This window comes from Besnoitia besnoiti, chromosome IV (assembly GCF_002563875.1).
Source record: "Besnoitia besnoiti strain Bb-Ger1 chromosome IV, whole genome shotgun sequence".
Classification (NCBI taxonomy): Eukaryota; Apicomplexa; class Conoidasida; order Eucoccidiorida; family Sarcocystidae; genus Besnoitia; species Besnoitia besnoiti.
In genome coordinates, this window is record NC_042359.1 from 3,275,366 (window position 1) to 3,300,695 (window position 25,330).

The 25,330-nt window shown below is 60.5% G+C and overlaps 2 protein-coding genes and 1 non-coding gene across 3 annotated transcripts; all 3 read left to right on the top strand.

Annotated features, from left to right (window-relative positions):
* Positions 1–777: 777 nt before the first annotated feature.
* Positions 778–7,301, top strand: BESB_055810 (putative rhoptry protein; the record flags this gene model as incomplete). The annotated part of the gene is made up of 11 exons (XM_029364016.1): positions 778–1,011; positions 1,453–1,512; positions 1,702–1,870; positions 2,128–2,898; positions 3,419–3,999; positions 4,423–4,494; positions 4,720–4,764; positions 5,072–5,179; positions 5,356–5,436; positions 5,748–5,868; positions 6,298–7,301. 11 exons carry the CDS (start codon positions 778–780, stop codon positions 7,299–7,301), a joined length of 3,246 nt encoding a protein of 1,081 aa, XP_029219939.1.
* Positions 7,302–8,721: 1,420 nt separating this feature from the next.
* BESB_057710 lies at positions 8,722–8,793 on the top strand. Its single transcript has one exon. It is a non-coding gene; the product is annotated as a tRNA-Gln (tRNA).
* A 3,907-nt stretch (positions 8,794–12,700) lies between these two features.
* Positions 12,701–23,820, top strand: BESB_055820 (uncharacterized protein; the record flags this gene model as incomplete). The annotated part of the gene is made up of 9 exons (XM_029364017.1): positions 12,701–13,140; positions 13,477–13,625; positions 13,847–13,894; positions 14,045–14,173; positions 14,291–14,457; positions 14,842–14,965; positions 15,256–15,394; positions 15,975–17,073; positions 17,425–23,820. 9 exons carry the CDS (start codon positions 12,701–12,703, stop codon positions 23,818–23,820), a joined length of 8,691 nt encoding a protein of 2,896 aa, XP_029219940.1.
* Between the last annotated feature and the right edge of the window lie 1,510 nt (positions 23,821–25,330).

Consider the following 25,330-nt stretch of genomic DNA (forward strand, 5'->3'; position numbering starts at 1 on the left):
AGCCTCTATCTGCAGCGAGAGAAAATACAGCTTTTATTCTCTTCATATTCACGCAGAGACTGTGTTCGTTAGGGGAAAAATCGCGCTTTGTTCGGGGAACTAGACGTGCGGATTCGAAACCCGCTCTGTTGTGTCTTACCGTACAGCGAACGTGAGGCGGCGTTAGACATCAGGAGGAGGTATCGAAAAGACAAGACCAGCTGCAGCTAGCTCGGCGCTGTCGCTCCGCGTTCGGCTCGTTCACGGCCGCCTTTATGCACATTTAGCACGCTTTAGTTTGTTTTCTAGGCTGAGGAGCTCAAGTCGGCACGTCTGCTTCTGAGGCGACAGGTGAAAAAAAACCGACACTAAGGCTCGTGGCAGTCTCCTCTGGGGAAGATTCGGAGCGTGTTGTGAGCAGGATGATGTGCTGTTGTGAAGTCGTCGCGGCAAGGAGCCGTGTGTACCAGTTTGCTGAATATTTTTATGAAAGTCGTTGATTTTTTGGGGTCGCTGCATTCTTCGTCCGTTACCCCGTACGGACACCGCAGGACAAATCCTGCGGTCCCCTACACCTTCCGCCGAGTCAATCCGCGGTGGCGCCCCGCTTGGGTGCGTAGCGCCGCTCTTCTTTCTCGAGATCCTCTTCTTCTCCCTCATTTATTGATTCGAGAACGCACATTTTTTGCCGCGTCATCCATCGGCTGGCTCAGGATCTCGACTGCTCCGCCTGCGTGCCCCCCCTCGCCGATCCTGAGCATCTTCTGTTCGTCAATCGTGCAGGCACCTGGCGGCGAAATGAGAATGGCGGGTCAGGGCGAGGCCTGGCGCCGCCCTGCCATTTTTGGGCAGTGGTTTCCCTGCATTTTCCGTAAAGGTGCTTCTGACGGGGAGCAGCCTCTTTCGTGGCGCCAGAGTGTCACTCACTTCCTCAAAAGGGCCGATGTGACCTGGTCTTGCAGGGAGACTAGGCGGGTACTTGACTCTGAAAGCCTAGAGAAAATGAAGTCAACCTACTGGCTTGCGAGAATTGTAAGTGCGCGAAACACGTGGAATATGGTAGCACTCCTCGAAGGCGCTTCTCTGCGCAGGGAGTCTGCGTGCGCCTTATGGACGCCAGAAGACGAGCGAGCAGGTGTCCGGTCGCCTCTGGCGTGGAGGTTGACATGGCGATCCTCTCGATCCTTCTCGATGAGCACTCAGCCTTTGTCGCGCGGAGCAGGTGCTTCGTGGGCACGGAAGCACGGCTTCAAAATAGCAAGACTGCCCTCGTACCTGCCCGCGAACATTCAACGGGGCGTAGCGGCGTCAAGCCTACGACCATGCGCGCCTAAACCTTGAAGCTCAAAATAGGCCTCATGCCACCGCCGCCGCCTGGCATCCGACTGTATCCTCGTTTTTCCTGCGAATTCGAATCCCGGGGTTCGCCCATCTTTCCCTGTCCTGCGTGATGTGCACTTTGTCGATACGCAGGTTTTTCTTCGGGCGCTCGCCTTCGTCTATTCTATCGCCTTCCTTGTGGCGTTCAACCAGGTACGGGGGCGGATCTCACGCGGCCTTAGCATCAGCTTCAGGGCCTACCTTAAGCCCAAGTGCAACACAGAAGGCCGCCTTCCTTGGGCGTGCGACAGTCTGCTTTCTTCTTGAGGGGACGAGCGTTTTGTATTCAGCCAACGTCCGTGACGAGCCTGTTTTTCTGCAAGCCGGCTTTGCTTTTTGCAGACTCAAGGCCTCATTGGATCGGATGGCATCCTACCCGCACAGTCCTACGTGGCGAGCGCGAGAGAGGCGTTGGCGGAGGAAAGCTTCTGGGAGAGACTCAAAGCTTTTCCCTCGCTTTTTCTCGTTCTACCCGCCAATGACTTTTGGATTCACTGCCTCCCTTTCGTCGGTGAGCGTAGCGCCGAATGCATCTGTGCCCCGTACCCCTCCATTCAAACGCCTGCACTCCGCAGGGGTCGCTCCTTGGGATTGGCGGCTTGGAAGTCGTTTTCCTAGGCACCGACGCGACTTCCTACTTCCCAGGACCATTAGGTGCTAACTTCCCTGCCAAACTCTGACTTCCTCAGCCAGCCTGGTTTGTGCCGGCGCGGCGTGCGCGTCGCCAGGCCTCTTCTCAGGTCCCTTGAGTCTGCGTGTTTTTTTCAGGCCTGCTGGTCTCCGTGTGGACGCTGGTGGTGGGGGCGAGCAGCGGCTTCCTCATGCTTCTGCTTTGGACTCTGTACCAGAGCGTGAACAGCGTCGGGCAAGTATGGTTCAGCTTCGGCTGGGAGTCGCAGCTGCTCGAGCTCGGTTTCCTCGCCATCTGGCTCTGTCCGTTCTGGAGTTTTTCGCGGCTGCCTCCGTCCTGGCCTACCCCGAAAGTTTGCATCTGGGGCAACCGGTGGCTTCTGTTCAGACTCATGCTCGGCGCGGGCCTCATCAAGCTCAGAGGGGACGCTGCGTGGCGCGACTTGACAGCGCTGGACTACCACTACGAGACGCAGCCGCTGCCGAGCCCGTTCTCGTGGCTGATGCACCACCAGTCTCACGGCGCCCACGCCTTTCAGGTGGTCGTGAACCACATCGTGGAGTGCGTCCTCTGTTTTCTCCTCATCCTCCCCTTCCGCCAGTGCCGCTTGTTCGGAGGAGTCGTGCAAATCCTCTTTCAGGCAGCAATCATTTTCTCGGGGAACTTTGCCTTCCTCAACCACCTCACGGTTGTGCCAGCCATCATGGCCTTCGACGACAACTTCCTCGCCTGCCTCTTCCCCTCGAAAACTCTCGAACGACTCCCCCCCCTCCTGCAGGGGTGCTCGGGGAGCTGGTCGCTGCCGAAAACGCAGGCCTGGCCTCTTGACGCCCTCGGAGACTCCAACGCAAACCAAGCCTGGTCGACTGGAGCGCCTCACGAGACGGCCGGGCTCCTCGAAGAAAAAGGTGAGTGAAGGCGCGCGAAAAAAACGCTCTTTTTCAGCGGAAGACCGCCCCTAAAGCCGGCTGCAGGTCGATGCAGAGACCGCGGTAACGTGTAGCCGGCACGCGCGTTTCCACGTCTTGCCTGCAAGAATTTTCGCTGCTTTCGCCGCGCCTCGGGTGCCGACACAGGCGCGCGTCGTGAGAAGCCTGCGAGGCTTCTTCCCACGTGCGTATCGCAGGCTGTGGCTTGACGCCCACACACAAGCCTGCCGCGACGGTCTGTAGCAGTTCCCTCCCCCAGAGCCCCGAGAGGGGTGAATACCTGGCAACAGGGGACAGGTTTGCATCCGGCTTTGACTTGGAGGGGCTAACCTTCCTCGAAGCTGTGTACCTGTGAACGAGTTGCTCGCCCTGCCACCCCCAGCACGTGTGAGGTGCAGAGCCGAGGCGAGGCGCGTTCCACATATGCATCCAAACGTGTGAGAGTGTATTTTGACTTCTCACTCGACTTCAATCTTTTTGTCCATTCTGTCTGTGCCAGGCGGTCGCCCGGATTGGTCGATGGACATTGATGTGCCGCCCTCTGAGGAGCCGCCAAGAACCTGCTGCTGTTGGTATTCGCCCAAGATCAAGCGCGCGTTTCGTTCGTTCGCGCGCGCGGCCTTTCCGCCTCGCGCGAGACTTCAGCTCAGCGAAGACATCCGACAGGCGTGGGCGAAGATGCTTGTCGAAGTCGTCGCCGCATGCGGCTTGTTCACGTTCATGGCGTTCGCGACGCAGGTCGGCGTCCCGCCGCTGTGGAGCGTCCTGTGCTCAGTCTTCCTGAGTCTGCTCCTTGCAGTCTCTTCAGCTGCGTATACCAAGACGCTCACCTCTCAGGTCTTTGTGGAGTTGGTGCTGATTTCTGCCACTCTCTGGAGCGCCATTTCCCTCTTCCAGCATGGCCCGTTGGCGCCCTGCCTGTGGCTCGCCATCTCGCTGTTCACCACCCTTATCGTCTTCTCCTATGAGGTTCTTCACAACGCCGCCCTGGTCTACAAGGTTCACGTCGAACTCCTCCTCCTTCTGCTCCTCATCTCCTTCTCTGTGCCGGTGGTCGCCAACCTCCTCTCGCCAAACCAGGTACGCTTCCAGTGAGACTCAGACTCCTTGTTCTTCAGCGCAGAGCCCAGAGCGCGATTCCGAAGATGCAGCTTGGACTGGAGATTGGGGCGAGGCCGGGGTCCTCCCCCTCTCCCCCGTTTGTCAAACGCCTTCGCGTGACTAAAGGAGAGGACTTCCGATCTAGCGAGGAGCCTTTAGGCCTGTCCGCGGGCCTGGTCTTTATCTGTCCTCCACAGTACAACGTGCACATACTAAAGTCCGCCTCTCTAAACCCAAAATATCTCCTCGTTCATGCGCGTTCGTGGCTATTAATAGCCTTGAAGGGCATGAAGCCTTGGTGTCTTTTTCGTCGATCTTTCACTCTGTTGGCCTCGGCCTTTGTTTGCACCGGCGTGAACCGTGAGGTATCCGCCTGCCTCTCTGAGTTGCATTTCGATGCAGATCATGAATGCGAGCCTCAGCAACCCGTTCAATATCGTGAACACCTACGGCGCCTTCGGCTCCGTCACGAAGGTAATTTGAGGAAGAAAGTTCAGTCGACACGCCATATGCGTCGCTTGCATAGGCGAGCATGCGTTAGGTCTGTTTGAATAAAGCATCTGGGATTCACAGCCACGACCCACGTTCAGCTGCTGCTTGTGCCGCATTTTTCTGCGAAGCTGTTGATGTTTGGGAGGCGTATTCTACGGCGCATGCATGCCCGGTTTGATGCCTGCGTTGATTTTTTCTTTTCTTCAGGAACGCTGGGAACTCATTGTGCAAGGCACCGCCGATGCGCAGCCTGTAAGTTTCCTTTTCTGATAAGACCCAATGCGGGGGGCGGCAGTGTCGACCTATTGCATCCTTCGCTTTAGGGACTGTGACCTCCGAGTCTGCGCCTCTTGTACGAGGCTTCGAGTCTCGCGACCGAAATGTTTTTGCGACTTGCCGACGAGCGTGGTTGCCTCGAACCCGGTGGCTGGATAGAGCCCTAACGGGGAGGACGCCTGCGTCGGCGTATTTTTTTTGTGCGGATAATCTGTCGCTGTTGTTGCTTGCAACCGCGCAGCCTGGAACCAGCGCTGTGAGGTGCGTTTGCCTCTTTTTTCAGGGCAACTCAAGCGTCTGGGTCGACTACGAGTTCAAATGCAAGCCCGGCGACGTCAATCGTCGCCCGTGCCTCATCTCGCCTTATCACTACCGCCTAGACTGGCTCATGGTGCGTCTGCTTTTCCACGTTTTCCTTTCGCTGTGCGTCCGCAGGCCATCGTGGCGGCGCTTGCGGTTCGTCCTTCTTCGTTGTACGTTTCTGTGGCATCTTCCTAAATTCCTGACATCATGTGCTGACTCACAGCAGCCTGTGCTTGGCTGCGGCTTTCTTCTTCCTTGCTGCAGTGGTTTGTGCCCATGGACGACGCCCAGACTGCGCCGATTCGGCACCCCTGGTTCCCACTCTTCCTCAACAAACTTCTTCAGGTACGCCGCGCGAGGCTGCGTCGTCGATCTGCCAAACGGAGGAGGATAGACGCAGAATTCAGCTCTTAGCGACGCACGCCTTTCTCACACAGGGACTGTCTCTCAGAGAGACACCTGAGCACGTCCGCACGCCAGACACCTTGCGAGGGACCGGGACACCTGAAGCGAGAAGTCAGAGAGGATAAAGTTGCCTCTGCAGTCTCAGCGGTATTAAGCCCGCAGTGTGGCGTCGTACGAACTTCTGAGAATGAAGGCTGGCGAGTGCTGGCGTGCGACGGAAGCCCCTACGTGTGCAACGGGATTGTGCGCAGAATTCACCGAGCGTGACGAGCCTTATGGCAGTGAACCCCTTCAGAGGAAAGGGGCCCCCCACAGCCATCCGAGTGTTAAAAAGACTCTACCGCTTCTCCAATGAACCGATGTTCAGTTCCGGTGAGTTGCACAGTCAGATGCCTCCTTTGAGGCCTTCGAACTCCCTCCTCAGAGACGCAGTGGGGTGATGGAGAGCTGGTCACTTTGCGGTTTCTTTCGCATCTGAAATAGGCACTCTGCCGTACTATGTACTACGTACATATAAACATGTATACATGCATATGTGTATATGTGTCTGCTTCTGTTCACCGCATTGGTTGTCTGAGGCCTCTGGTTGCTGGTTCTTGTAGATGTCTGCCTGCGCCTCCGTTTTTGGCGGTTCTGTGTGTCGGGTCGCTGCGGACTCCCGCGGGGGAGCGTTCTGTGCAGATCAGACCCCCGTGCAGCAGTTTTCGAGACACGCCGTGAGCGGGGGAAGCCAGAAGGGCCTTTGAACTCGTGTCGCAGCGGACAGCGAGACGGTTGCCTGGTGTCTTTTTCCGCACGTAGGCCCGTGGTGGGAGGTCGTCCCGGGGTCAACGGAGGTCTTTGTGTCCCCCAGCGAAGTGCCTGACGCCGAGCGGCATCTGGAGAAGGTGCTTCTGACGAGGATGGAGCGCAGGCAGGAAGAGGAAGCCGAGCGCGTCAGGAAGGAGGAAGCTGAGCGCCGAGAAGAAGAGCGGAAGGCGCAGGAGAAGGCCGAAGAAGAGGAGGCTCGGCGCGAAGAAGAGAGAAAGAAGGAGGAAGCGCGAAAGGAGGAGGAGAGAAAGAAGGAGGAGGCGCGGATGGAGGAGGAGAGAAAGAAAGAGGAGGCGCGGATGGAGGAGGAGAGGAGAAAAGAAGAGGAATTGAGAGCAGAGGAGGAAAAACGCGAGAGAGAAGAGCTGGAGAAGCGGGCTCGCGAGGAGGAGGAGGCACGGAAGAAACAAGAGGAGGAAGAGAAGAAACGCCTGGAAGAAGAGCAAAAGCAGGAAAAGCAGATGGAAATGGAACTGCAGAAGCGAGAGGCGGAGGAGCGGAAGAAACAAGAGGAGGAACGAAAGAAGGAGGAGGCAGCAGCCAAGGCCAGAGCAGAGGCCGAAGAGGCGAGAAGGAAGAAAGAAGAAGAGGAAGAAAGGAAACGACAGGAACAGGAAGCTGAGATGCTGCAGAAGGCAGAAGAGGAGGAAAAGAAGAGAAAGGAAGCTCTTCAAAAGGCTGAAGAAGAAGCTGCAAAACGACGTGAAGAGGAGGCAAAGAAGCGAGACGAGGAAGCAGCTAAGCAGGCAGAAGCGAGAGAGGCTTTGCGACTCGCCGAAGAAAAAAAGAGGCAAGAGGAATTAGAGAAGCGACACGCCGAGGCAGCCAAACGAGCAGAAGAGAGGAAGAAAATTCAGTCGATCGCCGAGAGAGAAGCCAACCCGAAACTCGACAGTTCTTTCAACGGAGGTGTGCCGCTCCGCGCGGCAGCCTTCTTCACGAAATCGAAGGCCGCAAAGATGCCCCAGCTGTATGGTGCGGCGCGCAGAAACTAGACTGACTCGCATTATCTGTTTTAACTGATAGACGACTCGTCCACATCGTTTTTGAGTGACTGGTGCCGTGAGTCCCGTGAAAACGCAGTCTCAGACATGAGCATGTGAGTAACGGACTTGCCCTGCATGTTGGAACTGGTAGCAGCGAAACACGGTAAAGTCTACCTACTTGATCCTAAACTCGTTGAAGTGTTTAAGTTCTCGAAGAGATTTCGGAGAGAACAGCAAAAATCATGCACAGAGCCGCCTCCAGGGCCGCAGGAAGCGGAAGCGAAGCCCCTCTCACAGGCCGAGGAGTGTGACACAAGCAGCCGGAGAGGCAGGAACCGAGAAGGGTACGTCGGCGGCAACCTTGTCGTCTTGAAACTATGGATCACGTAGAAAAGATGCCTCAACTGTCGGGGCTGAAGGCACTCGCTGAGGATCCGCCATCTTGTTGTCGATAGGACACGGAGTAACATGGCTGCTGCTCGCGGAGGATGTTACTCACTCGAACTGCCTAAAGCAGCCGAGAGCTCCATCAACTACGGGGTCCTTAAACGGCAGTGAGGAGGCAGAGTGAGGGGGCTGCCACGGCTGCAGACTTCAGGTAGGCAAGAGCCTCGCGAGAGTGGTCGCCTCCCTTCTCACTCGTCCATACTTTGCGCCGGCGTCCTGAGAAGGCACTTTCTCTGTCAGACGCGGAGAGAGTCCCAGGACGTGCGAGCTTCCTGAACGGATGGAGTCCAGCCCCGTTAGCGTCTCACGAAGCCGGCGTCCGACGAGCGGTGGTGGAATCTGACGGCAGGGTTCCAGTCCTAAGAGAAGCCACGCAGCAAGCACGGGACAGAAAGCGTTCATGAAGCCGCCTGGGAGCTGCGAGGCTCTGGTACGCCCTCTATGCCACACATGGCAGTAGATATTTTTTCAAACCTTCTGCTGTGGATGTCGCCTCTTCCTATCAATTCATGCTGCCCGTGACTGCTGCCGTAGCTGAGTAAGTATCGCATTCAGGTGTAGCAACCCGCCGTGAGACTGCTGATGCGTATAACAATACGCTGTTGCTCACGATCCAGACACACAGGCACCAGCTGCCGCCCCGCTTTCTCACCTATCTCCCCAGCCATGCACGATTAAGCTACACAAGAAGGCGCATGCACGCCGAGTCGCTGCCACGGTGAGGCACCTACGGCAGTGGAGTCCTGCCTTCGTTCTAATTGCGCGTCCGAACGACGACGATCCGCAGCTCGTTCCGGGACAGAGTATCCCGGGAACTTGCTCGTTCCTGCACAACATGGGCCTTCCCTTCAGCCTAGGCCATCACTTCTGTGGACTGCACGGGCTCCGCGAGCCTGTCCCACGAGCATGAGAAGACACCGTGGAGTTGCCACTTCTTAAAAGCGACGGCTGGCACAAGCCGTTACATACAGGCACCGTCCTTGGTTCCATAGTGTAGCGGTTAGCACCCTGGACTTTGAATCCAGTAACCCGGGTTCGAGTCCCGGTGGGACCTTGATCCTTCTCCTGGTTTTCTCGCGTGCTGGCACACCGAAAAACCACTTGAGGTTAGCTCAACCCGTTGGGAGGATGGATAGAGTTTCTTTCCCTGAACGCGAGAGTCGGCGTGTGCGGCAGTGCGCGGTGGGTAACACTTGTCCCCTTTGCCCTGTTTACTCGTGCTGCTCTACGGCCACTCAGGCGCTAGCCAATACGTCTGAAACACTGTTCAGCGCTAACACGAGCTCTTTTTCAGAGTTCGACGTCATCAGCGGGTCGGCTGCCGTCTCGCTCGCGGCTCTCTACCCTCTCCCTTCACGGACGACGCTGCTGGGGGGCTGCAGCCCCGTACTGCGAGGTTGGTTCGTCTGCAGCGAGAGAGATGCTGCCGACGCGCGGAACGGTTCTCGTGTTGGGCGCCGTTGTTGCCTGTGACGTCAGGAAATCCCAGATACGCCTCCCTCAGAAGACTGCCGCAGATACCTACTGGCAGGACCACGGAAATTCGAGGATGTGAGCCGCACACATCACAGCCTCATTTCCTGGCGTACCCTCGGATCCCAACAATATACCGCAGTTTCAGGTTCTGTGGGATTGTGGACGAAGAAAGAATCGACAGATACTTTTAGGGAGATGTGTTGCAGCTGAAGTCGTCTGGCGGACTCGATGGAGCCCCGCTGGATGCCACTTGCGGTCATGAGCGGCACGAAACAGATACAAACCCCGAGAAGTCCCTGCCGTACGCAGGACCGTTCGAGAATTGCTTTAAAGAGGTCGAACCTAGACATGAAAAGTTGGAAAAGACCCCTCAATCGCAAACGCGGGCGATCTGTTGACGCAGACCGTCAAGTCGCAAGTTCAGGCGTTGTTGCGCAGGATCTTGACAGGCGCCCTGCCACGTGTTTCGGTGTGAATGTGCACGGTTCCGTTGACCGGCTTTGCTCAACAGAAGAGCAAAAGGTCAGTTCCATCGATTCGAGGAACTGCCGCGTCTACCAACTAGACGGGGCATGCACTGCGCCGTTGCATAGTCTGTGGAAGTGCCTTGGTCCCGTCCCGTTCGCCTTCTTCCCCGGTGAACTGTCCCCCAAGCCGGCCGCTGTGTGCAGAACGACGAAAGTGTAACGCGTTTCCGCGGCGCAGAAAGGCCCAGCAACCGGGTGCGGAAGGACTGCCTGCTGCTTTCCAGGGGTTTTCGGCAGTTTTGGAATTCCAGATGAATTCGGGTGGCCTTCTCCCACCACCTTGCCAAGCAGCCTCGAGCCCGGCACGCCAGGCAGCAAATCGTGGGCTCGTCGTGCCTGCGTCGAGTGACTAGCCGCGCCGGTCAACCTAGCGTCGTCCCTCTAACAGCGGAGAGTCGCAGCAGCGCGGGGATGCGCGACAGCCATCTCGTTTGGGGAGTGAATCCTGCCACGGCAGCTGGCTTTCTGGTCTTTTTCGCTCTTTCCTTCGCCTGTGATGGTGCCTCGATTGAATATCCCTTCTGTGCGAGGACCTGCAGCCAGTTTGTGGCGCCTCGCGGGTGCGTCGACGCGCGGCGGCGGATGACACCGGCGCCCCTTCCGAAGTTCCACGCCACCACAGTCCGACACCTTCCTTGCCAACTTTTCTTCCCTTTCTCTCTTCGCCGCATGTTTTCTAGTCGTTGCCACCCGGTTCCTTTTGCGACAAGCGCGTCTTTCCCCTCTCTGTATGGCACGTCGGACCTCTTGAGGAATGCCGCCGGGACTACAGGAGAAAACATGTGCGCTGCCACACCACGCCTCTTTTTGTTTCCCGGTTGCGCGCATCGAACGAACATCGACGCTTGTGGCAGAAGGTCGCTACACGGGTTGAGCACACGAACTGGAAGGCGTAGCGTCCTTCCTTCTGCTCTCAGGCTCTGCCCTGGAGGTGTATGGACGCAGCTGCGACTTTCCGTCCTGGTGCACTTTGTTTGCCCTCTTTTTCCGCGCCAAGGGATTCGATTTCAGGCTCTCTTTGGGGGCTGCGGCCCGCGAACTGCGTGCGTTGGCTTGACGATAGGCGTCGGTTCTGCTGTGTTAGCGGGAAATCTACACCCAACGTAGACTTCACATTCATCCGGAATATTCGGCTCGTTTTGCCGTAGCCACGTCCTCGGGGGTGGCGCTGGTGACCTCGTGCGCCAAAACCCTGTTTCCGCGACCTGTCGAACTCCGTTTCCGCGACTCGCTGGTCTGCCCGCGTTGTCCAGCTCTTGACTCTGTCGGATGCGCCCCCGTTTTTTCCGCATGTTTTCCTTAAAGTTTTTTCGTTGGGCTGCTTGCTCAGGCGCTTGCAATTCGGTTTTTTCCTGCTGCCGCGAAGCTTGCTCTGCCGTTTTCCTCCGTTGTTTGACACACCCAGGTTCCACCTCAACGGTCACCTGGCGGCATCGCTGAGGCGTAAAGAGGTCTTCGCGCAGATCGGCTTTTGGGCCGGATCTCCAGACCTCGTGCCACCCTGATTCTCCGCAATGGAGAGGGGACTTCGCAGAACTTGCTGGACCGAGGGTCGTCGTTTTTCTCTCTTCTCAGTTCCTCTCGCTTCTGTCCACTTGCAGCCGGCTGTGTCACGAGCTTTCCTCTACGTCCGCTGCGACTCGCGTGTTCGTACGTAGCACGCTTCTGTGCGTGGGAAGGGAAGGGCTGGATAGAGGCTTCTTGAACCCTTCACCGCGTCGGTCTTCGACGATTCGCTGCCGCCTCAGCCACGGTCACGCCTTCCTCTCCTACGGGGCTTACCATCGCCGATTTTTGTAGTTTTTTCCTCCCCAGCTCTCGGGTCGCGGCTTGTGTCGTTGGCAGTCTCGACTACTGGCGACTGACGAGGTTTTTGCCGAACCCAGAGAGAGTGGATAAAGTCGCGCGGAGTTCCAAGGATCTCGCTGTCCGAAGTGTATTCCCGGGCGGGCCCCTTTTGCAGTCTGAACAACCAGGCGACAAACGCTTCCAGCGGGACCTTTCCGCGTGCCTGTGGGGCCTGTGCGCCGCCGATCCAAGGAGAGCAGGAGGCGCGGAGGGCGCTGCACCAGGCAGGATAGCCGGCGAGGTGGCGGTCAGACTCACGCTTGTCTGGCATTTTTACTCGCGTCGGAATGCCGTTTTCCATCCATGAGATAGGGCACGCGTGCAGGCAAAGCACTCCCCTCGCCAGAGCAAAACTGCCCTCGACAGCGCGCAGAGGCGGCAACTCGCAGTGGTACCCTTCAGGACTGGGGGAACGCTGTGCGCGTCCGCGTTCGACTCTCCACGGCCGTCGCGTCGTCACAGCCGGACTCCGTGCTGACGCAGGCAGGTCATGCGCTGCAGGCCGGGTGCTGCGTTCCGCTGAAGCGTGTCGCAGGTCTCTGAGCCTCGTTGCCAGTTTCGGCCTCTGCTTCCGCGGCTCTCTGCAGAGCCTAAGGGGTCGCCTGGGCCGCCTCTCACGCCCAGCGACAGAGCTGCAGCGCGTCTGTGGCGAGTTCAAAGCTGCTCAGGTACTCCCGATTCCGACTGTTAGCTATCCAGGTCTCTCCCTTGTCGCCTCGTTTTCCGCATCACAGGTCTGAATTTTGTCGGCGCCTCGCCTCAGGGATCGCCGTCCTCGCCTCCCTCGATCCGCTGCGCGTGACTGTCCGCGCTGACCCGCAGAGACACCGTGCAGCAGAGCGTTTCTCGCTTCGCGCGTCGTGGCGGTCAGCCCCTTCCTCCCCGTTCCAGCCGTGGGAGCTGCGAAGGGCGTCCGCACCTGCGTCTTCGGAGAATGACGGTTTCTCACTTTAGATGAGAGATCGGCTCCACGATCCTCTGTCCCCACGTCCTCGCTGTCTCCTCCGTCGCGGGCCTAGACCCCTCTGGCGTCTGGGATCCTCCGCCCTTTCAGGGGTGTGACTGTGTGCTCGTCTCCGATCGTCGTGTCTTTCTCTCTCTGCTGCAAAAATGGATAAATTTTTCGCGCTGCTCGGGAAGCGGTTGCCCTTGCCTCTGGCGACACGCGTGACAAAATATGTCTCCTTCGAGTTGGAGGGGTACTGCTCCCTGCCGTCGGGCTCGTACCTCGGCGGCGAGGGCGACGCGTGGCGGCAGCAGCCTCTGTCGGGAAATCCGCTGTCGGTGGCGGTGCCAGGGTTCAACACGTCGCTTCTCTCTTCGTCCACCTCCGCTGAGGCACGAAATCTCCTCGAATTCGTGTCAGAAAGCTCCCTTCTCTCCAGTGGAGGCGCGAGGCACGGCGGCGTCGACGTAGCGGGCCTCGCAGAGCACGGGTTCGACCCGAGAGGCTTCTATCTCCTCTGCTGGAAAGAAAAGACCTCCGCGACACCCAAGTTCAAAATTCCGCTCGCGGACGCCAGACTTGTCAACAACATCACGGAACAGGGGTAAGCGACGCACAAGAGTCTCCTCCGTCGCGCCTGCAGCGTGCACCTGTCCACACTGAAAAGCGGATTTAAAGAGTACGACGCGCCTCCAAATCGCGATCCCCGACCCGCTCGCTCAGGTTGACGGGATGAAGAGACCAAAGCGCATCTATCTGACTTGTAAAAGAATGAAACGACGTGCTACCAGTGTCTCGGTGCATGTCTGACTCTTGGGCTGCACTTTTCGTTCTTGCGCCTGCTAAGGTTGCCTCACTCTGGGAGTGCTACCGGAACCTGCAATGGGAGGAGAGGGCCTTCGATGCTCATCTCGCGTTGTCTGTCGCTTCCTGTTTGTAGGCCTTGCGTGTATATTATCGCCAGCAACGGCGAGTACGAGTTCCAGTGCTCGGAGGCGCGAATCTGCAATTTGTGGCTGGACACCCTCCAGCAACTCGGCTGCCGACTTCTCAAGTTCACTGACTTGTATCGACTCACGGATTTCATTGGTAAGCTTTCTGTCGCGACCAGTTCACCACCGCGCTGTCATTTGAGTGTCCCGTGTCTCTGCGGGCCTTCTGGGTAGCGCGTGAGCTAGCGGCTGGGCACGGGGCTCGCCCTGGTGAACTGCGGCTGGGCGCGGGAGTCTTGGAATTCGGTTGCATCTGCGTAGGAAGGCTGGTCTGTTCCTTACGCCAAGCTTCGCGGCGAATGCGAGTTTTGTTTTCAGGTGAAGGAAGTTTCGCCAAAGTCTACATCGGCGTCCACCTCTTCACAGGTATGGAGACTCGCCCTCGTGGCACGGCCTTCAGGAATCTGTATATGGCAACTTCGCGTGGGTCCCGAGACAGGTACCTCTGTTCCTGTCGTGGATGAGCGCCGGTGGTGAATGCTGCATTCGTCTCTCGTGTTGCTTTTTCCCTTACAGGAGAGAAAGTCGTCGTGAAGGCAGTGAACAAGAAAAAAGTATTGGAAAGCAATGTCTACACAGAGATCGAAGTTCTCCGCAAGGTCCTCCACCCCTACATCATTCGGCTCTACGCCGCCTACGAGCAAGGTGCGTCTGGGACTCCGTTCTCCTCTGTCTCTCTTTCCATCTTTCTTGGTTGCTTTTTTACAGTTCAGACTGCACGAAATACACACGCCTGCACGCGTTGTCTGTCTGTGCGTCCAGAGGACTACGTCTGCCTGGTTTTGGAGTATCTTCGAGGTGGAGAGCTATTCGACTACTTGAGTGAAAAAGGCCCGTTCACCGAAGACCAGGCGCGGCACTCCATGCGGCGTCTCCTCCTCGCTCTCCAGTGCCTCCACGCGAAGGGCGTCGTTCACAGGGATCTCAAGGTAAAGAATCTGAAGGACGCAAGACTGAAAGAGTTTTCTACAGGGAGCACAGAAGAACTGAAGCTTTTGAGGAAAGCTGAATAGAGCACCAGCGGGAGCTCCTACTGGCCTGCCTCTTCTCCCAAGGCCCCGTTGCAGAGTGCCGCGCCTGCGCAGTCGTGGAGAAGCCTCTCGAGAAACAGACAGAGAGGAGCCTGGGGCGGGGGGGTGAGACTGAGAAGAGAGGTAACGGGTGGCAGTAGGACGGTTGACTCATAGACGCACGAAGGGGGGTGCTCACAGAACGCCATGAGACGAGGAGAGAGCAGAAGCTGACGACCTAGGGCCTCTGTCGTCCATAACTCTCTCTCCCTGTCTTCCCGCCCTGTGCCCTTGTGACCCCAGACTGAGAACCTTATCCTCGAGACAGCCGACAACCCGACTACCCTGAAACTGATTGACTTCGGCCTCGCCTCCACGCTGGGGAGCCCGTCGATGCGCATGCGCTGCGGGTCACCGGGCTACGTCGGTGAGTTTGCCAGAGGCGAACATGTGGATTGTGGAGTTCGATAAAAAACTCCAGTACACAACCCGAGCGGGCGGCCGCGGACTGAGGCGCAAACCAAGTCAAAGAATTCGCGTGGAAAGGAGAGACGCCGGCAGTGACGCGACCCCTAGACAATTTCTATTCGCGTGTGGGGGGAATCGGTTGATGCCAGTTTAGGCTCCCGTCTGGGGGGTTTTGATGCAGTTGTTTCTGTTAACTGCGCCTGTCGCCTTTCACCAACGCTTCGGCTGGCCGGCTGTGCCTCTGTGCAGCGCCTGAGATTCTGCAGGATCTTCCGTACGGCACGAAGGTGGACGTCTTCAGCGCTGGAATCATTCTGTACACGCTTATCGCGGGGTTCACTCCATTCAGGGGGGCGAACGTGAAAGAGATTCTGAAGAAGAATTTGAGGTAGACACCCGCCGTGAGGCGTGTCATGTGCTGGGCTGAGCAGGGCCTGAGGAGGCTGCGCAGCGTGTGGCGGGGAGAGTTATGCTTTGCCGATCGTGCGACGGTGGCGCTAAGTGGCAGCCACGGAGGCGAGAGCGGTCCACATCGTCTAATGAGCACTATCGAATAAGGCACCGCTTTGCTATGCGGAACCGGGGGCAGGCAAGAGGGCGGGAGGGGTCTGCCTTTTTGAGGTCTCAACATGTGTAAAAAAAGTTCTAGAATAATTTCAGTTTTATTAGCAATTCAAGCAGATGTTGGAAATAAATATTTTTTATATAAACTTATTAATTTTTCAAATTTACGTGATTGATTTTTAAAAAATATTTTTTACATATAAAACGTTTATGTGTATTAGAAGGTTTAATAAAGTATTTTTTTAATGTAGTTTGAGAGACTTCGTCTCAAAGCGTGGCAAAGGATCAGAGATGGGAGGAGGCGTTTGCCTTTGTGAGGTCTCGGGTTCAGCGGAGCGACTGTGTCTCAGAGCGTGGCGGGGGATCATTCGGACGTTTTGCCTCCTGTCGTGCGCCCGTCTCAGGTGCCAGCTGAACTTTACACATGCGCGCTGGACGAATGTGACGCACTCCCTGAAGGACTTGGTGGCGTGGATGTGCTGCCGAAATGCCGAGAAACGCTGTGCGGCGGCGCAGGCTCTGACGCATCCCTGGTTTCACAAGATCCAGAAGCCGCTCCCCTCGTCCGCGTCGACGGCGTGCTCGTCGTCGGCCGTCCATCAGCAAGCGAGTCCGCCGCCCACTCCGATCAGCGCCGCGCCCAGCGAGCGCACGTCGGTCTCCACGGCCGTGGAAAGCACTCCGCAGAGCGAGAGGCCGGCGGAGAGCGCCATGTCGCTCGCGCAGCGCCGCAGCGCGAAGGCGGGCGACGCAACGTGCGGGCTTGCCTCTCCGTGGCGCGACCACGAGGCTCACGGCGGGGCGTCGCCTCAGGAGAAGAGGACTGAGCTGGCGGCGCCGACGCGCGACGCGCGGGGGGAGAGGCCGCTGGCGAAGCCCGCGGTGTGCGAGGCCGGTCTCGCCGACCAGTCCAGGCGCCGCCTGTCCGACAACCTGACGGAGAAACGGCGGCAGTCGCGTGGGGGCGAGCGGAGTGGAAAAACGCGAGAGGCGGGCACGGCGGCAACGCCCTACACGGTGAAGGCCGAGGGGGCGACGAGTGCCTGCGGGAACGAGTATCGCCAGCGACGAGGCAGCCACCGCTCGCGCGTAGACAGCCAGGAAGAGAGCGAACACCAGATGGACGGCGCCGACGCGATGCAGGATCTCCGCCGCCGAGGGGGCGAGCCGCAGCCCGGAACGCAGCGCCAAGGCACTGTGAGAGCGACAGCAGAGCAGACAGCTCCGCGCGGCGCCCCCACGCCCGAAACGGTTGTCACCCGCGACGTTGAGCAGGGCCCCGATGAGATCTATTCCTCTCTGGAGCAACTTCCGTCGTCTGTCGAGAATCACTCACCGCACCGCGAGCCTGCGCACGCAATGTCCGGTCGACGCCCCGAGCAAGCGACGAGTTCGCGTCGCTCGGACGCAGACCAGACGGCGCCTGAAGGGCGTGGCCCGTGTCCCGAGTCTATCGCTTCTGCTCGCCAGCCTCCGTCTCACGATGATCCCCCTCCTGTTCAGGTTAGTCACCACTCACGAACAAAGCGCGTCGACACACCTAGCAATGTCTCATGCGTGTGCAGCCGCAGCGCCCGCAGCAGGATATTTGGGATAGGGACACACGCGCTCCGTGAAACTCGGCGACGCGCGGAGTTCATGCGTGCGGAGCTGGTGTCGCGAACCTAGTGCGGTGACGTGAGTGCCGCCACCGGTGTACGTATGGCTCGCTGGCGGACGAGCCCTGAGACGCACGCGGACCTGCTCGCCCCTTCGCCACTTTTGTCAGGGCCGGCGCCAGGTCCGTTCTCTTCCAGCGCCTAGTGGTGCTTCTGAAGAATCGCCCACTGTCGAGTGTTTCGTGATTTCCTGCAGTTGCCCCAGTCTGCTGACTCTTTCTCGTTTCCGTCACCTTCAACTCCTGGAGAGCCGCTCGTCCCCTCGGAATCGGGTTCCGCCTCGGCTTCTGCCTCAGCCGCCTCACCTGACTCACCTGCCTCACCTGCCTCTGCGTCGTCTCCGTCTGCGTCAGTTCCCGGCGCCGCGTCTTTCTCCGCCGCTCGCCAGCACGAAGAAAATCTTTTTTCGTCGCAGGACGAGGGCGGCAGCCGCCGGCACTCTGAGGCGAGCAGGCGCACAGTGGAGAACGCACAGGGGGAGGTCGACGACTCTTCGTCCAGACTAGCCCGCGCCGGCGGCACATCTGCCGCGTCCGCCGCCACGGCTGAGCTGCCGGCTGTGGCGACGCTGGTGGCACCAGGCTTCGACACTGGGGCTGTGGAAGCGGCGCCGCTTGTCTCACCCGTCTGGAGCTACCGATACGAGGACGCCGAGAGCAGATCTGCAGACCGGAAGAGAGAAGAGAGTGGCCGCGAGGAAGGAGGGCGGACGCTAGCATGCAGCCCTGCGATGAGCGTGCATCAGTTAAAAGAGCCGGACGGCAAGAAAAAGCGCAGAAACGGAGAGGATGGACGAGTCGATTCACGCAGCGCCTCGAACCACACTCGTGAGGATGGAGGTTCTGACGGCAAGCGAGAGAGCAGCCCTAGCTTCCATGCGACGACTCCACAGCAGGACGCACAACGCGCCGCCTCTGCTGAAGCGAGGAGCCATTTTCCGTCCTCTTTGTCCGCCAGCAGTTCACCGCAGCACGCCGTGACTCCGCACAGGGAGGAGGCGGGTGGAGCCCAAGCCCTCAACGGGCCTCGCGCGGAGGCCGGGATGCCACCTCTTCCGGCTCCGCCGGCAGGGTTCCCCTCCATCAGGGAAGGAGACGTCTTCGGGCAAGCTGACCAATCGTTCGTTCTTCCGTACGCCGCCGCCGCGAATCTCTCGCCTGCAGCGCAGGGTCTGGCGCTCAGAGAGCAGGACAGCAGAGAGGCGAAGCGCGAGGGAGGGTCGCCGGCCTTGGGATCTTTATGTGACTGCCGGGGAGCGGCTAGCGAGTCAGGAATGCGAGACGAGGCCGGGGCGTGGCTGCCGTTGTCGCGGCATGCTGAGCTCTTCCTACCGTCCTCCGCCGCGCCTTCGGAGTGTCAGATGCATGACGGCTGTGCTTTTGAGCACCTGCCGTCGCTGCTCCCCAGTACACTGCTGCCGTCCTTTCTGCTTGCCCCCCCACCGGAGGGGACGAGCGCTCGACGGGCGACGGCGTTCGCGGAGAGCTCTCAAACGGACGCTCCGCCTCTGCCTTACCGCAAGGGTGCGAGCGTCGACGCCGGCGTGCAGCGGCGCTCGGCGCGCGAGGAGGAAGAATATCGGCGGGAGGAAATGATTTACAACTTGCTGCAGCAGCACGCGTTCTACCGCCAGAGTTCTGTGGACTCTGGGCGAGCGACGGGCGCCGAGGGTGCGGAGTCCGGCGGCGCATCGGGCATGCCGGGGGCGATCTCCGCGGATCAACAGGAAAGGAAGCACCTGTGGCTTCAGCAGCTCCTCAGGACCCCCGAAGGTGCGGCGCGCTTTCAGCGCTTCCTGCTGGAACGCCTGCAACTCGAGCGAGCCGGCGACCACACGCAACCGCTCGCGTCGTCCCCGCTTCCGGCTCCCTCGTCTCAAGCGCGAGACGCATTTGGCTTCTCGTTTGCAGGCGCCGAACACAGCGCCGGCGAGAGGAGGAGGTCCGGTGGAAGAGCCCGGTCTGGTGAGGGAGAGGAGGCAGCCGGCGACCGCCCCGCGGAAGGCGACCACAAGCCGAGCGACGGGAGAGCCAAGGTTTTCGCGTCCTCTGCAACGGGGCAGATGTTTCATCCCTCGTCTTCGCCCCCGGTATCCTCTGCACATGGCCAGCTGCCCGCGCCCAGGTCTGAGTACGCAACCGCGGACTCCAGGGGAGCGCAGGGCGAGCCCCAGGGCAACGCCCACGCAGAGAATAATGCGGCGCGGGCTCCAGCAGCGCAGGCGACTCTCTCAGGCGCTGGCCCCGCTCAAGGCGAGCGGCTGCTCCCGCCGACTTTGCCGGGTTCTGGAGGCTGGACAGCTGAAGCAAAAGCGTCCGCGTCGGCTCTGCGCAGCCCGCAACATGCCAGAGACGGGACGAAAACGTCTCAGCTGGGGGTGCCGTTTGGGAGCGTAGGCATCGTCTCGCTGGAGGGCAGCTGTCTTCCAGCGACTAAGGATCGCTCGCCTCCCGGGTCGCCTTCAACCCGAGCCTCGGCCGACATGCACTCCCCTGATCAGAGCCCCCACGCCGCGCCTCCGCCGGCGCCGCAGCCAGGCGAGAAGGAGGCGGAGGGGGCAGCGCCTTCCGACGAGTCTGTGGGGCGCCAGGAGCTCCGACACGCGGGAGGACAGGGCGCGCCACCGAAGCAGATGTCGTCAGTGGTAGGTGATTCGTCCTTCTTGGCTGCGTGCGCAACGGGAGTCATCAAGGACTCGCGCAAGCCCAAGCGGAGCGCCCGAGAAAACAGCGGAAAGTCGCACCGCACCGGCTCGCCGGGAGACGATCACCAGCGGAAACTCGCAGGCGACTCACGGAGCTGCTTGAGTTCGCCGTCGCCGCGACCCCGCCCGCCGCTGCCCCCCCCGTCTCCTCTGGCGCACGCGGACTTCCTCAAGGCCACAGCTTCCAGAGGCAGAGGACACGAGGCCGAGCCAGCCAAGAGTCCACCAGAAACACCTGGGCGCCCAGCGACGCGCTCGCCGCCGCTGACGGCTGCCGTGCCTGGCGCGCCGCAGCCCTCTCCGTCGACGATGGACAGGTGCGCAGAGAGTGGCTGCCCAGGCGGGTCAGCTGCCCAAGTCGCCCACCGGGCAGCGGGCAACGCAGGGACGCCTCGGCGGGGCTGGAGCCCCAAGACGCTGTGGCAGATGGGGCGACGAAGCCGTGCCCGCAGCGCAGACAGCGACAGCTCGCGCCGCGAACGATCCGCAACTCCCGGTCGGCCACCGGGGGCTGAGCACTTGGCCGTTGAGGCGGAGGACGCTGTCGCCCGGGAAGGGATAGAGACGCTGCCCATCGCAACTCGAGAAGGCCGTGCAGGCGCTCGCAGTGCGCAGCAAGCGCACAGAGGCGGCGACGGCGTTCAGCCGCTGCCTGATGATGCGAGGGAGACGCCTGCGCGCCGCGGCGAACGAGGCGGGGCCCCAGACTCCGGCGATGGACGAGTGACTTCTGTGTTCATGCGCGCCGCCGAGGCCGGGACGAGCCGGAGCGACCATGACTCACATGCAGCCGAGAGAGAGCGGGAAAATGAGACGACGGGCGGAGCTGCGTGCCAAGGCCGCCAGGGGTGGGATCGCTTTTCCGAAGAGGAGTCTGTGAAGCCTTTGTTGGCATTCTCACGCCAATCTTCGCGCGCAGCGGCTTCAGCAGGCGTGACGAACCCCGCGTCGCGCGCACCCCTTCCTCAGTGGCACCACCACTACCTCGTTGCCTCCGCGATGTCGCCTTCTCTCGCGAAGCGGGCTGCGGTGGCTCAAGGGTCTGCAGGCGCGGACACGCCGGCGCTGACAGGTCTGCCCGAGGCGGCTGTCGTCGCAGGCGGCGCTTCTCCACCGGCGCAGGAGGCGGCCGCGGCGCCCTCTGCGCGCTCCGGTCAGGAGGATCGGGCGCAGGCGGGTGAGGTGAGTGAGAGGCGCCGAGACTCAGGATCCACCAAGGCGGCGGGTGCTGACTCCGCGCGTGCGTCCTTCGCCTCCGCATCGACTGTTTTAGACAGGCAGCAGCATGAGGAGAAACGCGCGTCGAGCCGGAGTCTCCGGTGGCGGCTGCGCAGGCGCACGGGCGCGAGCTCGCAAGCCTCCTGCCGGGGCGGGTCGTTGCCGCGGTCAGGCAGTTACCGGCGCACCGGGAAGGAGGTCCCGACGGGGGTGACGGACGGCGAGAGCTGCGTGGAGGCAGACGACAGGCGCTGCTCCTGCATTTCGAGCCAGAGGTCGAGCGTGTCGTCGGCGACGGCGCTGTCGCCGCGGCGAAAGAGAAGCACCGCTGCGTTCCTTTGGTCCAACCTGAGAGGGAGCAGCGGCACTTCGAACCGCACGCCAGGTGAGGACGGCGAGGAAGACGGCAGCACATCTCCGGGCGGCAGGAGACAGCGGCGATCGGCGGGATTCAAGTGGAGGTTTTCTTTCTCGTCCACCTGGTCCACGTCCTCGGTCGCTGGCGGCCCCAACACGCGGAGCGAAGGCTCGACTGCCTCGCTAGCCAAAGTCCCTCCTCTCCCTTCGCCGTGCTCGTGTGCCTCGGCGTACTCCGCGTGGGGGCCGAGCGAACGCGACGAGGTCGCGTCGCTGCGGCTAGCCCAGCGAAGCGCCAGAGAGAGGAAGACCTGCGGCTCGAAGCGGGCGGCGGACGACACAGCGAAGCGGCACGGATTCTTGAGCGAGCTGAGGCGCCTCAGCCACCGCTCCAGAGAGGAAAAACCTGCAGTCAGGGAGAAAAGCGGAGAGAGCGTGCGGCCGGGTGCGTGGAGCTGCACCCAGGAACTCAGCGGCTCGGAGAGGCCACGCACTGACGACACGGGGCGGCAGGCGAGAGGCGGAGACGTAGAGGGGTGTCAGACCGCTCACTGGTACCCGAAGAAGTCAAGCGACATTTCGGTCGCCTCGGCTCTCACTCTAGGGGGTGGCGCAGAGGCAGCGGCACCAGATAGTAGGCCATCTGCGCAGGGCCGCGCAGAGGCGGACACGAAAGACGATTCGCTCTCGCAGTCAGCAGCCGCGTCGGTCACGGCTGCGGAGGGCCACGCGGCGCCCATTTCGCCGTCTCACGCTCAGGCGTCGCGCCCGCGAAAGAGCCAGGCGCCCGCACTTGAGGCTCCAACAAGCCGGTCGGGGTCGCGGCTGGGCGAGTGCTTCGTCACGCCGCAGGCCGCCGCGAGCCACGCGCCCTCTCGCAGGGCGTCGATTCGAACGACGTATTCGCACAGCAGCAGCAACGCGTCCGCGGACGCGCCTCGCCGCGACAGCGGCTCCAGTTGGTACCCTTCGTCTGGTCACCGTAGTCAGGCAGGCAGCCCTCCTGCGCGCACGCGCAGCAGCGGTTCGCACCTGCACCACGGCAACACGTTTCCGAGCCGCATCGGGGAGTTTCTTGCGTCTTCGTCGCTTCTGTCTAGACTCGCGTCTGCCGTAGGAGCCCGCGACTGGATTGCGGGCAAGCGCCGGCACCACGAGGGTGACGACCTCGCGGAGGCGTCGTCCAAGGGGGGCAAGAAGGAAGATCGAAAGGCGGAGAAGAGGAAGAAAGCTCGAGATCAGGAGCAGACGAGCCACATCCACGCCGCAGAGAGGAGCGCGAGCAACGCCTCGCATCTCTCTTCTTCCTCTTCCTCGCGACGGGCGCGCGGGAGCGTGGAGGGCCGACGCGCATCCGGCGCCGGGGAGAGGCGGGACTCTGCGGCGCAGGCCGCAGAGTCCCGCCTCTCCAAAACAGTGCCGGAGCCGCAGACCGCGACCCAGTGGGAAGACTGGTACGACGGCGAAGAGTTTTTCCAAGAGGCGCAGGACATCTGGGCCCAAGCGGACGAGGCGAAGCCTGGCATGTCCCGGGAGGCCAAAGGCGAACTCGGGGCTGTGAGCGAAGAGGAGACAGGCAAGAGCGGAGGCGAGCACGGGTGGGAGGGAGACCGCCGCCGATCGTCCTTCAGCCCCTACAAGGACCTCAAGCCTCAGCCCTTCCCAGACTCCGCCATTGTCGCGCATCGACGAAGCACGGCTGCGACAACCGACCTATGCTCGTCCTCGTCGTGGTCCTCTACCGACTTCCCCATGCCGCACGGGGCGGGCGGGGCGAAGCGAGAGAGAGACGCTGCGTTTCTCTCCTCGGCGTCGTCCTCCTTCTCGTCTTCTGCCGCCGCGCCCTCCTCCGCGCCCGTGGCGCCTCACGCGCTGCGCTCTGCAGGCAAAGAGAGCCTCCGCCGGAGCCTGGCGTCCGCCGCGCGCGCCGGGAAGGTGCTTGCCGGGAACGAGAGCTGCGACAGGCGACAGCGAACGGATGAAGAGGGGCGAACCATCAGCCGCGGTAAGCGAACCGTCGCCAGAGTCAGCAGCCTGGAGCGCGAGGTGGAAGGCCACCGAGGCGTGCGGCCGCAGCTGGTTGAGGAGAGACTTCACGGGGCGGCGAGAGTCTCTTTCTCGGAGGACCCCTTGGGGGCCAGAGAGCGCGCGAAACAGCGGCGGCGGCGGCGCACGCGCAGCCCTCAGAGCCTGGCCTACCACGTCAGCGGATGCGGCGCCTCGTCAAGGCGAACCGAGAAGAACACGGGGAACCGCGAGCGGCAAGATGGAAGAAGGAAAGCGAGACGGGAACACGCGCGTGGGGGCAGGTAGAGCTGCTCTTTCCACGCGAATCGGAGAAGAAGGAGAGCGGACCTGACCAGATGGAGCCTTCTAAACGTCTGCTTCCAGCGGCAACCTGCGGCTGCAAGCGCCGTAGAAGAAACGATGGAGGGAGAGCGAGACGACGGAGAGATACCGGCGAACTCGCAGGCGCAGGGAAACGCTGGAAGGGTCGTGGGCTGCATTGACTTTTTGACTCGTCTCTGGGGTTCGGGGGATCGCGGCGGAAAAGAAGAAGGTATGACCTCGAGTAGACAGGCTTTGATGCCTGGGAGACGCAGTGTGTGCGTCCCTGGCGCATCGCAGCCCACTGGCTGTGAGCAGTCGCTCGGCCGCTCCAGCTGTGCGCGATTTAACTAGGTATGTAAATCGTCTGTTTATTTTTATAGGTACAGACACGCCGTTTTCGAGTTAGTATATATGCATCTACATATATATATTTCTGTATGTAAATGTATCTGTGCATGCACACGGTATCACTTCTGGGACCCGGAGAGCGAGGCAAGTCGGTGTGCGCGCTGAAGCGCGCCCCTGGCAGGCTCCTCTCTCTGTTTGCGCACGCCCGGCATGCGCGGCACTGCATTCCTGGGATGTCTCAGGTCATGTCTTTCTTTTCCATGTTTTATCGTGCGTCTAGATGTGTTTGTCAGTGCGAGGTGGAGGCTGCAGGCCTCCGCCTCGCGATGTTGCCTGTGTGGGAGGGAACTGATGGAAGGAGGGAGGCGTGTCGGTCGCGCAGCGTAGCGCAAGACTGACCGCCGGTCTCACGAAAGCGAAAGGCGAGGCTTCTGCTCGCTGTGGGTTCCAAGCAAGTAGAGGCGGCACTGAGTGGAGAGGGACGAGTGGTGAACGCGTGCGTCGCAGCAAAAGAGAGTTCGCAGAGAGGACGAACCGGAATCCGTTGCAGACGCATAGCGGCGTGCGAGAAGACGCTGGAACTGCCCCCTACGAAGCGTGGGAATGCAGACACGTCATCCAGAGATTCAATTAGGGGAGGGGAGTGTGCGGGGGGCGGCGTGGAGGGGCCTTGCAGCAGATTCGGTTCAGAGTGGACAACCGAGCAGACACGTGAAGAGAGAATGACGCGGTTAACACATAGTCAGATCTACTCACACACGCACATATATATTTATGTATATGTATGTATATGTATATATATATGTATGTATATGGAGGAGAGGATGCTTGGTTCCTTGTTGGCGCGCGCGCTGGAGCTTCCGCCGGGTGCTGAGACCGATTAGGTAACGCAGTGAAGGGTGGAGGATTGTATTCTACTTTTGTTTTTTCAGAATAACCGTCGACCCCCCTATTCTTCCGCGAATTGAGTTGAATACTTCTCCTCATGGTGTCTGTCCCACATCGTTGCTCGTTTCCCGTTCGTCCGCGTCAAGTGACTTTTCGCGTGTGTCAGAATGCGTCTCGCTAAATGTCTTTCGAATCGATTCTTCGTCGTCTCGCGCACAGCTCGAGCGCTTCGCGCGCAGATATCACGATTGCGTGG